The 15218-nt window shown below is 44.2% G+C and overlaps 1 protein-coding gene across 24 annotated transcripts in view; it reads right to left on the reverse strand.

The window, feature by feature from the left end:
• The window catches only part of Dlgap1 (DLG associated protein 1), a 784196-nt gene that overhangs the window by 233473 nt on the left and 535505 nt on the right, over positions 1-15218 (reverse strand). The window contains exon 1 of one of the 24 annotated variants that reach the window (XM_060368168.1): positions 7695-7961. The exons of 22 other annotated variants lie outside the window; for them this stretch is intronic. In XM_060368168.1, coding sequence (XP_060224151.1) covers positions 7695-7745 — 51 coding nt within the window. In that variant the 5' untranslated portion in view covers positions 7746-7961. Of the gene's footprint in view, positions 1-7694; positions 7962-15218 lie in introns of those variants that run through there. One more of the 24 variants, XM_060368172.1, reaches the window with a different exon arrangement.

A 15218-nucleotide genomic window follows, 5' to 3' on the forward strand; every position in this document is an offset into this window, starting at 1 on the left:
AGTGGTATAGGTAGGGCTATTCCCAGTTTTCTGAGAAAGCGCCAGATTGATTTCCAAAGTGGTTGTACAAGTTTGCACTCCCACCAGCAATTAAGGAGGGTTCCCCTTTCTCCACATTCTCTCCAGCATGTGTTATCACTTGAGTTTTTGATCTTAGCCATTCTGATGGGTGTAAGATGGAATCTCAGAGTCATTTTGATTTTTATTTCTCTGATGACTAAGGGCATTGAGCATTTCTTTAAGTGTTTCTCTGCCATTTGATATTTCTCTATGAAGAATTCTCTGTTTAGCTCTGTACCCCATTTTTAATTGGATTATTTGATTTGTTGGTGTTTAATTTCTTGAGTTCTTTATATATTCTGGATATTAGCCCTCTGTCAGATGTAGGATTGGTGAGGATCTTTTCCCAGTCTGTAGGCTGTTGTTTTGTTCTGTTGACAGTGTCCTTTGCTTTACAGAAGCTTTTAAGATTCATGAGGTCCCATTTATTAGCTGTTGCTCTTAGAGCCTGTGCTGTTGGTGTCCTGTTCAGGAAGTTGTCTCCTGTGCCAATGAGTTCTAGGCTCTTCCCCACTTCTTCTTCTAACCGATTTAGTATGTCTGGTTTTATGTTGAGGTCTTTGACCCACTTGGACTTTGGTTTAGTGCAGGATGATAAATATGGATCTATTTGCATTTTTCTATATGTAGACATCCAGTTAGAGCAGCACCATTTGTTGAAGATGCTATTCTTTATTTTATTTTTTTTTTCATTGTATGGTTTTGGCTTCTGTGTTAAAAATCAGGTGTCCATAAGTGTGTGGGTTTATTTCTGGGTCTTCTATTCGATTCCACTTATCCACCAGTCTCTTTCTCTGCCAGTACCATGCAGTTTTTATTACTGTTGTTCTACAGTATAGCTTGATCTGGAGGTATCTCCATCCCTGATCCTAAAAGGTATTTTTAAAACTATCATTCCCTGAACTGTCTTTGGAACAATCATGCACTATGAACAACAGAAAATGTCTATTTTTTTTTGGTTTGTGTGTTTCTGGGGCATAGGTCTCCTTTTCTCAGATTCCTCCTTGTTGTCTAGAGAATTTTTCCCCAAACAAAACCTTTTTATTTTCTTTCTTGGATAGAACAGGACATTTCCCCATTTCCTCGGCCAAACACACTTCCCTGTGATTCTACCCTCATCTACCATTCATGTTTATTCTTCTCCACCAGAGTTTACTCACGCTAATGTTTAGGGTCTCCACCAATGGCCTTGCCATACACCACATTTTCTCTGGCTGAGGTACACTGAGTCATCCCTTCACATATTCTGACATGCACTGGCAATCTTCGGGACATCTGTACCCCAAACCACCACTTACGCAATGTCATCTACCTTATATTGATGCTTCATTTCCCTCCGTCAGCTCATTTGGAGAGTCATCTTTCATTTCTCAAAATGCCACCCGCTGGATCAGCTTCCTCTGCTGCTGTATCAGTCACCATAAGCTCAACTAGCAAACGACTCACATTTATTCCCTCACAGCTGTAGTGAGAAATATTGGTGTCCTCAAAGACCCAGTTATATCATGTAAACATGTTTTTGTTTTAACCCCAGGTATGGGATATGGAGCTGCTTCAGACTGTCCACAGCAGCAGACCATTTGCCTCATGCGGGCTCTGGCAGGGTTGTGATTCTGCCGGCTGAAGATACTTTAATTCTGGGAACTCCAGAGAGGGTATTAAAAGACATGAGCCCAAAGAGGAGGTGCGGCTGTTTCTTTTGCTGGTTCTTGCTCCTGCTGCTGCTGTTGCTGGTTTGTCAAGTGGTCAAGGGAAAAGAGACAAGAAGAAGCTGGAGATATCCTGATGAGATGAAGATTGGACTTGCCCCAAAGAACTCAACACCCTTAATCAGCAGGAAGTTGTCAAAAAGGAACTCAATGCCCCCTATCCCGACTAACCTTCTGTCTCTCCTACCTGGTGCTGGGATGGAGAAGAGTGGTACATATAAGAGCCCAAATAAAGGAGAATAAAAAAATACGCCAAACACAGTTCTGTAGGTCAGAAGTCCACATCGGTTTATGAGCTGAAAAGCCCATACAGGCAGGGCTGTGGGTCCTTCTTTGCATCTTTAACTGCCTAGAGCTGCAAAGCTTGGCTCATGGCCAAGAATATATACATATTCATATGAACATGTATATATATATATATATATGTACACACACACACACATATATATATATAAACACACACATACATTTATTTAGTGTCCACCCAGATAGTTTAGGATAATCTCTCTCACAACGGTTCTTAATGGAATCACATTTACAAAGCCCTATTTACCACACAAACTAACAAATGCCCTCTCCTAAGATTGTGATATGGCCTCATTGACTATTCTTGCTTTACTTACTGTAGCCACTCACACCAGCTGTTCACTCTATGCTGGCCATTATTTATGACGTAGCTATCAGTGTCATCTCCACTGCAGAGGAGAAAACTGGAGCACAGAAATGTCAAGTAGCTTGGTCAGTTCATATAGAGGATTTCAAGCTAGTTATGCCCCCCCAAAGCTCTTACTCACACACTCTGCACTGTCTCTTACAGTCTCTGACCACCTTCTTGTGTGCGTTGGTTTGCACAGCAAGGACTTCAAAGATTATCGTTGTCAACACAGAATGGAATTTTTTTTTTCAGACGTTGCACATTTCATTTCCCTAGCTGCACTTCTAGGAGTTTCTCCCACAGAGAACACTGCCAATTAGGTGGTACGGTGGTAACAAACAACCCTTTGCTTCTCCAATAAAGGGCAGTGGATGCTCTGTAGTTAGGCTGAGGCTGAAAAGCACTGGGAACCAACTGAGTTTGGGCAAAAGTGCTTTGCAAAGAGTAATCACAGGGCAAGGCCTGTAAAATGATCCCTGAACAGGAGGAAAATGGAAATGAAACAAATGTAGGGCTCAGCTTCTTCCTCTGTACAGAAAGTGAGGAAGGTTGGAAGTTCCTGGAGACATAGGGGCTGGAGGAGAAAGAGCGAGCACAAAGAGAGCTATGGCACAAAGAAAAGTACTTTCCAACCAACAATAAGGGAGAAATACACCCAAGGCACACTGTTGGATGTTAGAAAGTAAAGGAATGTTGGTAGCTAGTGGGAAATTATGGCTTTTTCCATGACCACAATACTTTAAGAATTCCCCCCTTTCTCTCATTCTAAGAAGGTAGGATGAATAGAAGATCCAGCCCTCAAACACACTGAAGGTGAAATTCTTTAATAGCAATGTCAGAAATGTCCTATAAATGTTCATTTACAGAACAAACAGAAGAACAATCCTGGCTTAGTCTCTCCAGCAATAAATAACATCTTGTTTCTTCAGCCTCAGGAAGACCACAGGCAAGCTTGTTTAGCTCTGCAGCTAGCTGTTATATATTCAGATGGGTTTTACTATGTGTGGAGCAACGTGCTTGGTCATGGGCCACATCTATGAATAAGACCAGGTCCCAGCCTTCATGGAAACCATTAGGCTAGTGGAAGAGCCAGACGTGAAATGGCCAATTCCACACACAGTAGAAAGCCCACGGCAAGGAAGTGATGGATGCTGTGGGGACATAGTGAAAGAGAGTGTCTGGGTTGGTCCATCCTCATTGTGAACAGGACTGGACCTGGAGTTGCCTAACGTGTTTGTGAGGGTGTTTCTAGTGAGGTTAACTGAGGATGGAACCCGGCTCCCTCCAGTGTGGGTGGCCCCATCCTTAGGCCAGGGCTGAACAAAGAGGAGAGAGTGACGGGGCACCGACATGCTTTTGCTTCCTCACTGTGAGGCAATGTGACCAGCCAACTCACACGCCTGCTGCCATCCCTTCCCTGGCATACCAGACCGCACTTCCAAACGAAAAATCAAGTTGAGAATTTTTCTTTCCAGGTCTGTAAAGAATTGTGTTGGTAATTTGATGGGAATTGCATTGAATCTGTAGATTGCTTTTGGTAAGATGGCCATTTTTACTATGCTAATCCTGCTGAGACATGAGCATGGGAGATCTTTCCATCTTCTGATATCTTCTTCTATTTCTTTCTTCAGAGACTTGAAGTTTTGTGCAGGCAATCTTATGAAAGAAGGAGGAGATAGAAAGACCTGGAGGGGACAGGAGCTTCACAAAGAGAGGAACAGAACCAAAATATCTGGGCACAGAGGTCTTTTCTGAGAGTGATACTCCAACCAAGGACTATGCATGGATATAACCTAGAACCCCTGCTCAGATGTAGCCCATGGCAGCTCAGTGTCCAAGTGGGTTCCCTAGTAAGGGGAACAGGGCTTGTCTGTGACATGAACTCAGTGGCTGGCTCTTTGATCACCTCCCCCTGATGGGGGAACAGCCTTACCAAGCCACAGAGGAAGACAGTGTAGCCAGTCCTGATGAGACCTGATAGGCTAGGATCAGATGGAAGGGGAGGAGGACTTCCCTTATCAGTGGATTTGGAGAGGGGCATGGGAGGAGATGAGGGAGGGAGGGTGAGATTGGGAGGGAAACAAGGCTGGCAGGAGTGCTGAGTGGACGTGCAAGAGAAAGGAGATGTGGGGTAAGATAACGCGTTCCCAGTCGTGTCATCATGTCCTAAGCCATATTATGGAATTTCAGTCTTACTGTGGGGGTAAAGAGGGACCATTCAATGATGCATGTGTGTGTGCATGCACATGCGTGAGAACCTCACTGTATTGCTCAAGCCTGATGTGTGACTAAGGTGACAGTAAGCTCGTGCAGTCACGGTCTCTTGGTCCTGGGGCTTGGGTATCTGCCGTCATGTCCCACTTACTGAATGATAATAGTTTAATGATACTGCATGTATTTCAGAAACATTGTTTGGTTCCAGTTTCCAGAGTGGAGTAGCTTGAGGAAAAACTAAGATGAAGATCTTCCCCTTCCCCGCCCAAGTAATCTAGGCATGGCAGAGATTTAACTCAGAAGAGTGGGGAGAAATAAACGAGTAAGTTGTACAGAGTTTGGTGGTTTTTCTCATTCATTCATTCATTCACCCACCCACTCACCCATGAATTCATAATTCCTTCAGCCCTTCTAAGTGATGTGGACACAAGGCATGAGAGTAACTTAAAGGAAGGAGTTGTCAGATATGTTTCATACTCTGGACTGAAAAAGTGGGGTGTGGCGAGCAAAGGAACCAGCAAGGCGGAGGTGGAGAAGATCAAGAGAGGGTAGGTCATGAGTGAGAATGATATACAATGATATCTGTGTATGAAAATCTCACACTGAGAACCGCTATTTTTCAAATTAAAGAGCGACAAGGAGAGAGGTAGGATGCAAAGGGTAGGAGGCTTTGATGGAGGATGCCAGTTGCAGTTGTGGACGTGAGGTGCTTCAGTTTTGTAGCTAGCCTGCTCTCCTTGGGTTGCAGAGCCTGTGGAGGCAAATGAGGCCACACTACCAATAGTAACCCAGCCTAGTGACACTCAGCCTTGCCCACCTCTGTCCTCCCTCTAGTTGAATCCGACTGTGCTCAGGAATGGGCCTCACACGGATCAGGAACAAATCTGTTTGCCGCCTTCTGTCAGGCTGCCTGGCCGAGGTGCCAAGAACTGTTTATGAAGGTGGACCATCTGTACCAACGTGCCACCTGACCACCGCTGTCGTCAGCTGGAGGCTGCTCCTGGTCTTTGTGTGTGTCATGCACGTGGGGGTTTTCTGTCTTTTTCTCCGTTATGCTATGGAAAGAGTTAATGTTCAACCGTGTGGATAACACATGGCTTGCATGTGGTGTGGCCAAAAACAAGACCAAAACAAAAACCTCCTTAAAGGGCTGACATTTCCATGTCTTAGAGGCACTCTAGTGAAGAGATCGTATGAGAGCTGTTGACCAGTCTTGCTCATTTCAATCACTGAGTGGGGTTCAGGAACCAACTGAGCACGGGAAATCACGGGGTGTATAAGCCAGACGGCACCAGTGGCAGGAGACTGAATGCAACAACTTGGTGATTACAGAGGGTGATTTTCTACTTCCCAAAACTTTCTGATGGACACAGGGCAATCTATAGACCCTGAAGTAGAGGTACTGAAGGGAAAGGAAGGCGGGGAGGGAGCTCTGTGGGTGGAAAAGTAAGAATTGATGCCTGGGATAGCCAAGGAAATTTTAGAGACATGAGATGTGAGCACGGAGAAAAATAAGGTAAAATGAATATTTTTCAAATCCCAAACAAGCTACAGTTCTTGTGCTTTCGACACAGCTGTATGCACGGAATATCTGTGAAGGTGAACATATTTTAAAACTGTGCAACATGCATAGGTAACATGTGTTGTTGTGCTCTTCACGAGAGGCTGAAATTCCATGCTCCTGCTTACTAAATTAGTAAGAGGCGCCCCAAAGGAAGTGCCTAGAATTTGTAGGTGGGCCTTGGTGATGTTTTAGGTGAGTTACTACTGGCAAATAAATACTTGTGTGTCCACACTCTCAGAATGTTGTTTATACTTCCAGGGGAGAGACAGAGAGAGAGACAGAGAGAGAGAGAGAGTCCAGAGCTTATGGGGAGGAAGTGACAGAGCCTGGCCTAAAAAGTCTTTGTGATGTTTAGAGAGTTCAAATGAGCGAAACCTGCGAGCCCCCCAGTTCATGTCCCATGCACAAAGTCAGCAGGAAGATGAGTCAAGAGGGGTGGGAGAGCAGTTCCTTTCTGTTTCCCCAGAATTCCCCAAACTCCGCCTGTTTATGATTAGACCTTCTAATACCGTTTGAGGTCACCTACTTTGGGAGACTGGAGTCTGGCTTTCAGATGACACAGCAGTGCAAGCTCAGGATGTCTACAGATACACACCCTGGTAATATTTTCCACTCTCGCCACCCCCTCCCCCATACACTAGATAACAATTTTTCTCCACCCTGATAAACCCTTGTTCATTTCAGGGATTTGTGGGAAGATCCAAACAGAACCCCATCCCCCATGTTAAACACCCAAAAATCAGAACTGGTAAGTGAGGTCAACCTGGGGACCGCGCCTTCACTTCTTGTTTATAAGATATGCTGGCCAAGCTGGTGGGAAAAGTCTTGGACCTCCCAGCTTCTCCTTCCATGAACTCGGGAACAGCTACATTTCCCCCTATGTACAGATATCATCGCAGCCATGGACAGTCAAGAAAGTTACAGGAAAATCCACATTACCACCACGCTGTTATTTCAAAAATATATTCTCACAAAATAAGACCCACCTAAACCAAAGCCATGGAGTAATTTTTAGCAACTGAAAATTATCACCTTTCCTAGAATAACACATACTTGGGAATGAAATGATTCAGAAAACAATGTGATGTCGACAGCCTGCTTTCCTGAGAACAAATTTCCCCGTCAATTTTATATTACACCGTTGATAAACATCAACAGCCAATGCTTAGATAATTTAGTCAGTCGTGGCTGAATCTATTTTCCTGTTTCACTAAACTCATTCCACAGATGAGAAAAAAAAATACGGTATCATTCTTATTAAAAGCTGTGTCTCTCCCTTGCCCCTCTGGTATCCTAAGCAATCATCTCCAGAGTGTACAATGGGAAAACTCGTTACAAAATTTTCATCTCAAATTCATAGGCATCATAAAATTTGAGATTAGCTCTAGTACGTAAAAAAAAAAAACAACAACCAAACAAACCACGGATTGACACAGAAATCAAGAATGAAGACACCATTTCCAATTCCAGCCCAGAATTTCTATTAGCTTACCTTATTAGCCGAAACACCAAAGAGAATGTCCTTATGGAAAATTAAGTTCATTATTCATGTCAAGCCTTGATTTGGTGTGCGCAGCTGAAAGCCTCCAGCTTCTGCCTGTGATTTGCTGAGGCAAAGTGTGCGACTCAGGCGGTAAACACAGGAGTGGGGGGTGGAGGCAGAGTGAGCGGCCACGCGCTCACAACTCCCCACTCGCAACTTTGCAGTCCCATTCACAGGAAGCTGGAATCAAATCTTTCTGCCTGCGGACAGTTGTCACTTAGGGAATCCCCAGTGCAGGTGTTTAACTGTGCAAGGCTCGGAGCATCGGAGAGGGGGCTTGCTCTCCATGTCGCTGCCCCAGCAGAGTCACGTTGCTCTCTTTCATTGTCTCGGGTGAATTCTTGGGTACTGTTTCACCTGACAGCACAGAGGGGGGTGATTCTACTCTGTCACAGAGAAGTCCACACCGGGTTCTCGTCCCTGCAATCTGCGAACCGCAGAATGCCTGACTGTCTCTGTGACAGTGGAAAGAGAGATGCAGTCCCTGATTTTGAAGATAAGGGTGTGCACACACTGAGTGGCCATTACAGTCGCCTGAGAGATACACAGAGACCCCGGTGGTCCAGCAGTAAGATAACAACCGCTACACATTCTCTGCACATTAGTCCCCCTTTCCTTTTACTGAGAAACAAACACAAACAACGAAATGGGATTGCTTTACTCCTGAATTTTCTCTGCAACAAACACTGATGGAAGTTAAGCTTTCTCAATCAAATTCTACAATCATGACAGCAAGAGCACTTCTGGGCTGTCAGTGGGCAAGGATAACTTGACCACCTTTTAATGCGAGGCAAGCAGCTGTGCCAACGTGTACCCCGGGGGCTACAGACATCACACAATACCCACGAATGTGCTCAGGATGAAATCATTAACTTTCTTCAGGCATGAGGTCTGAGGAGATTTTTTTTTTTTTTTTTTGGTAACTTGATTATGTGGTTCTCAGTGTGAACTTTACAGATGTTGTCATTCTGGGATGTCTGGACTTGCCTGAGACTTCAGAGCACAGACTCTTTTCCACCTTTCTTCTTCCTGTCACCACATAATGTCACATCTGAGAGTTTGCTTCTGAATTAACGAATGCTGCTGCCTTTAACGAGATGGATCTATTTATCTTTAAACGTTTGGCATGTTAGTATCTGACATCATTGCTGTACTCTTGGGTACAGTCCAGGAGAAATGAAAGTAAATGTCCACGCAGAAATTTGTATACAAAGGCTTTTATGGAGCTACAGTCACAACAGCCAAAAGGAAAAACAACCCTTAACATTCGACTAATAAATGAATAACACATAGGGTCTATCCATAAGAAATGAAGTAGTGATAACATGTCGTAAATAGGATGAGTATAACATTAGTGGCAATCCCCTAGAAAAGATATATTTTACATGTCCATTTGTAATGGCATGCTCGGAATAGGGGCCTCCACAGGCCCCGTACACAGATTATTCATGGCTGTGTTAGGCTTGATAGGACATGATGGGAAGTAAATGGTACCAGGGCTGGAGGGATGAAATCCCTTTTTTAGGGGCTGGAGAGATGGCTCAGCGGTTATGAGCGTTGTCTGCTCTTCCAAAGGTCCTGAGTTCAATTCCCAGCACCCACATGGTGTCTCATAGTGAGATCTCATGCCCTCTTCTGGTGTGTATGGATACATGCATGTAGAGCACTGTATAAATAATAAATCCTTAAGAATAAAAGCTTTAAAAGAGACCCCCCTTTATTAGGAGTGTAGTGAAGGCTTCGCAACGTAGGGGCTCTTCTAAAACTATCACACGTTTTAAATAGGTTACTTCAGGGTTTGTGAATGCAGACTCTACACGGATGAAAATGGAATCATTGTCATCTAATGCTTATGGTCACACGGATTATCCCTATGTAATTAATCCTGTAAAAGGTAGAAAGGAAGAAAGGAAGAAAGGAAAAAATAGGTGACTCCAATATGGAGACTCCTGAGGCTAGAGAGATGTGTATAGAGCTAAATAAACATCTATGTGGTATTTAATTGTGTCCTTCCCACTCCCTGCCTCCTTCCTGCCCTCCCTTCCTCTCTCCTCCCACTCTTGAGATATAGTCTCACTATATAGCTCTGGCTGGTTTTAAAAGCGTGTTTTTGTTGCCTCAGTCTTATTAATACTAGGATAATAGGCAGGTACCACTGTGCCTATCTTATAGCTAACTCTCCTCCCCTCCCCTTTTTGTGATCCTCCTGCCTCAGCCTCTCCAGTACCTGGAATCATCACAAGCATAAACCTCCAGACTTCACTTGTGACTGATTTTCAATAAGAAAAATTAAGAATTAAAAAAGGTGAGAACATGAGAACAAGATAAGAAGATGATGAAGAGAAGTCAGAAGAAGAGGGTGAAAAGACAAGGAGAATAATGACAAAGCTGAAGAAGAAGATGGTGGAGACTTGTCTTCTCTCTTTATTTCCTCCCTTTTTCTCTTGGCAGTAGGGACTGAATCTAGGGCCTTAAGCACCTTACCCAGAGCACTGGCTCCAGACTGGGTTTTGATAAGATAACGTGAAAGTGCAGCTAATGTAAGAAGGAAAGCAGGGCCACAGGCTTTCATCATGATGACGTTCGTGGTCAGGCCGAAGACAAAGACAGAGATGCTGAGAAAACAAGACTGTTCACTGAGGGTCTTACGCCGCTCAGATGAAGGATCTGTGTCTTAAACAGAGCCAGCTGAATTAGAGTCAGAGGAGAATGGAAGGTAAGCGTGAGCACAGTGGTTCTCAACCTAGGGGTCGTGACCCCATCAGCAACCCGCTGGCTCCAAAATAGTTACATTACAGTTCATAAAAGTAACAAAATTACAGTTATGAAGTAGCAAAGAAAACACTGTTACAGCTGGGGTCACCACGCCATGAGGAGCTGTATTAAAGGGTGGCAGCTTTAGGAAGGCAGAGAACAACCTCTCAATTTCAGAAGAACTGAAAGAGAAGGACTAAGAAAAGGAGTGAAATGAGGCCTTTACGTTTTTTTTTTTTAAAGGTCTTTTAAAACATACAACTTGAAATAAGTAGAAGGAGAGGCCAAATGCAAAGGCTTGGTCCAGATGGTCCAATGTGAACAGACGATGAAGAAGGAGGAGGAGGAGGAGGAAGAAAAAGAGGAGCAGTGGGGAGGAAGAGGGAAAGGACAAAATAGCAAGCTGTTAAACCTTTATCTTTCTGCTTTTTTTTTTCCTGTCAAGGGGCACAATATTTGCACTGAACAGAGTAGATGAAGGAGCGAGGTGCTTCCTTTCCACAATACCCATGCACTTAGGTACTTGATAACTTCATTTAGGTACTTCAAGATCAGACTTTTTCTGCTTCTGGACTTCATCCTCAGAGTAAACGCTGGGGAATTCCAAAGTTTCCTGTTTCCGTGAATGCAGCCACCATCTTTTGAATAAGCGTCCTATGGGCACTTCCCTAAACCATGGATTTGGAATGTCTGGAAACTTTCCTCAGGATTGTCATCTTTGTCCTGGCTACTATGTTCTTTTTTTGTTTCTGTTTTTATTTTTATTTTTTTGACATAGACTCTCACGCCGTAGCCTGGGCTGTCACCAAGTAGCTCTACTTGCCTGCCTTGCCTCCCGAATGCTGGGAGTTCAGGCTCTGGTTAGCACATCTGGCTTTGGGCTGCCATTTTCTATGCTTTGGATTGGTGTGTTTCGTCTTTCTCTCCCTTGCTCTTCTCTTCCTGCGCCATGCCGAGGGATGTTTTCAGAGTGTAATGTGTATACCTACCTTAGCCTTTCTTTTACTAAACAAAGATATAAAGAGTTAAATTCGAGCTCTGGGGTCTTGGATAAGTCTTGTATCTCTTTCCCCCAAGCTTGGCAATCTATCTATGCTGCGTTATCATCCTTTTGGTTGTTCTGCTGAGACAGGGTTCCCTGGATTTGTCTAATTTATACCAGTTCTTCATTTTAACCTCCCCTCAGCCATTGCTTTCTAGGCTGTGCCTTGCTGTACTTCTCATCAATATGTTATTACAGCACTAATGCAAGTGATAGCGAGGAGGAGGCCTTTAATCAGCAGCAGCAGGACTAAAAGTCGCACATGTCACTACGTTCTTGGAACGTTCCAGCTGACTTTCTTGGGATCAATCTTTGCATTATGTTCATTAGAGAGACATGAGTTCCTGTTGGCCAGGAAAGTGTGTGTGTGTGTGTGTGGGGTATGCTGTCAGGAAGGTAGGCCAGGGGAAGCACTCTGGGTTCAGGAACCCAGCCTGATCTGTGTGCTGGTTTTGATGGAGGGGCTAGGGGTGCCAGTCACCTCTACCTTGGAGTCCATGGACGTCTCATGCCTATCTGCAGGAAGAGTGTTGCCTGGAATTTAGACAATACATTACCAGGGAACCACAGAAAAGTTCCCAGAGCGGTTAACCATGAGTCCTTTAAATTTGCATTCGCCTGGGTGGTTGATTAATGTTTTATCTCATCGCTGTACTACAGGGGCAGGTGAGGGGGAAGCCATGTTTGTTTCTGGTCATCACTGCAACCTTTACAATCACACAGGGTCTGGTAAGAGTAAGCAGTTACTAATTTTTTCTTTTTTTTTTAATATTAGTTACAGATCACTAACTTTGTATCCCAGCTGTATCCCCCTCCTTCATTCCTTCCTGATCTCACCCTCCCTCCGTCATCTCCTCCTTGCCCCTTTCCAAGTCCACTGATAGGGGAGGACCTCCTCCCCTTTCGTCTGACCCTGGTTTATCAGGTATCTTTAGGACTGGCTGCAAAGTCTTTTTTTTTTTTTTTTGAATGAATGACGCCAGGTACTTCAAGCCACTGACTCATCTCCCCAGCTCTGCAGCGTGGGTAATCACAGACCAGTAAAAGAACGGGCAGCAGCAGCAGCAGTGACAGCGACAAAACTCCTGAAGATGCTGATGCATCTGAATCCTCAAAAAGAAACGTCTCACATGTGATATTTGGATGTGCTTTGTGTCCTCCCGGAACAGGCCATTCGGTGGAGGCTCTCGGGACACGTAGGCAGAAAAGCAGGCTAGGGGCTAGGGGTGCTAAGGAATGGAACAACCTGCCCGCGCTTGGCTTTACCTTTCACTTTGTGAGATAAACCTGGTTGATACATAAATGAATGTACCAAGCTTCCACGTGCAAAATCACCTTCAGAACAAAACGCTGGGCTAAAATTATTTCTGTATGTTTCTGTCCAGACTAAATTTTCCTTCTTGGACTCCACTCTGAGAACAAAAGTGCCACAACAGAACGTAAAGAAACACATGCAAACTCCATTTTCAGCAAATCAAGCAGAGGCATCTATAAGCTCCTAAGTCGCAGTTAGGTGGGAAACTAAGGTCTGAAGTTGCAACAACACTGTAAGCAAGAGGCACAGCAGCACCTGGCCAGAGAGGACCTAAGAGAAATCTGCCTCCCAAAGGCTAGGCTTTAGTCTGAGACAGAAATGATCTGAAGAGACCGGAGTGCTATAGAGGCAGAAAAAAAATGGCTGGAAAAAATTCTAGAATGTCTCTCAAAATGCTGCATAGTTTGTGCTTCACACACCAGGCCACACATAAGCCCGACCATGAAGACGCTGCGGAGCAGGAGCCAACTTGGTTCTGAGCACCAGAAAAGGAATGCATCACATTATAAAGAAAGATTTTATAGGAGTGTTGCAGCAGCAGCAGCAACTGAGCCCACTCCCTCCGCAGACCCTCTTTTCCAGTTTTCTAGGAAAATCCAACTTATTCAAATAGGAGAAACACAAAGCTAATATGAGCAACAACAGCCACAGACTTCTTGTAAATAACGAAAAGCCACTTGGGAAAACATGCCACAAAGAAGATTAAGTATCAAAGTCCATTCCCAGCTAATGGAGTAGCAAACAGAGCTACTGTTTCTGTAACAGAGTAACTGTTTCACACAGTAAGACCGCCAGAACCCAGGGAAGAAGCTCCCTTAGCCACATGCCTAGATGGGAAGCCACTGACAACTGATAAGAGCTAGAATCAGTTTTCCTCTAGGTTCCTTGATGAGCTGTCCATGTTCTAGTAGGAGGCCCCCCATTCACGGGCAGCACCAATTATAATTATCCAAGAATAAATAAAAATGGTAAAAACACAGTTCAGAAAGCCTTCCTTGAATAAGAGTCGCCTTCTTTGCAGGGAACCCGAACATGGTACATGTTGTCTTTCTTTCCTCAGAAGATTTCTGGAACCTTGGAGCAAACCTCCGTGACCCTGTAAGCCTTGACATTTTCATGAAAAACAAGCACCATCTGAATGCTGTTGCCAACTTGAGATTTAGTGCTAGTCCCTTTTACCACAGTTTTAAACCAAAGCTGGGGCAGTGTTGGTATACCCTCATGACAAATAGGACAGTGTCTAGGTTATGACCAAGGGTTGGTCCTGTTCTGAATGTTTACTAAAGATCATTAAGTTCAAAATGGTGAAGCTGTCACATTACCGTGTGTTGACTCATCACACCCCTGTTCATGCTGGTATACGATGTGCTACGGTGGTGCTGTGCTACAGCTGTTAGCCCCACTCAGGACCAACCGACCAAAGCCCCCACATGTGTGAGCTTAGATGCTTCTTGTTGATATCCCCAGTTTTTCCTCACAGAGCAGAGACAAATTACTGATACTGCTTTCTTTTTCAAAATCGGGCGTCAAATGGTGTGAGCATCAGAGATTGGTTGTTGCTGTTATGATTTGTGTTGCTTGCTACATAGTAGATAAAATAGCATCTAGTAGATAGATGTGATACTATGCAAACACTTTGCAATGCTCTGAGGGCTTCTGAATGCTCTAAGCCAATGGCAGGGTCCTTCTCGGAAGACTATAGAGCAGAGAACACTTCCAGCCTGGTAGGGATAGGCAGTTTTCAAAGACTACCATTGCATGATGAGTGGGTTCTGTAGTGTCTTCCTACTGATTTATGTATAGGCAAACAAATTAAAATCCACCATGATTAAAAACTCATTAAGTTATATGCTGATAGATCAGACGATGAGATTTACAGTATAACAAATCTTGGGAAGATGTTAATTAGATTTCACATTTAATGTTCTCTAATTTTGACAGTGAAACTTTTTTTCTTTGGTAGTCCAGTCTTCTCTTTTAGGTGTGTAAATTATGAGCCACCTGTCTTCTGCTCGCTGCTGGAACTGTAGGGTAATTAAGTAGTCATGACTGCATGACCACTAACAACAGCGATTACCCGCAGAGGTGAAGGTGCCAACCACGCGACAGTGAACTGTGGCCGGTGGGGGGTGGGGGGTGGGGAGAGAAACGTGCATTCACGTGTGCACAGTAACACTTACTAGTGCTGAGAATGGTGCCAGAATCACACTAAGCCCCGAAAAAATGTTTAACACAGAGTGCAGAAACAGGTCAACACGCTGATGTGAAAAACAAATGGGCCTAGAAATTTTAACCGAACACAAGACAAGCTAACGTAGTGGCCAGACTTATTAGCAAATTGATAGAAGTGGGAGAATCAGAG

The sequence above is a fragment of the Meriones unguiculatus genome, chromosome 15 (assembly GCF_030254825.1).
Source record: "Meriones unguiculatus strain TT.TT164.6M chromosome 15, Bangor_MerUng_6.1, whole genome shotgun sequence".
Taxonomy (NCBI): Eukaryota; Metazoa; Chordata; class Mammalia; order Rodentia; family Muridae; genus Meriones; species Meriones unguiculatus.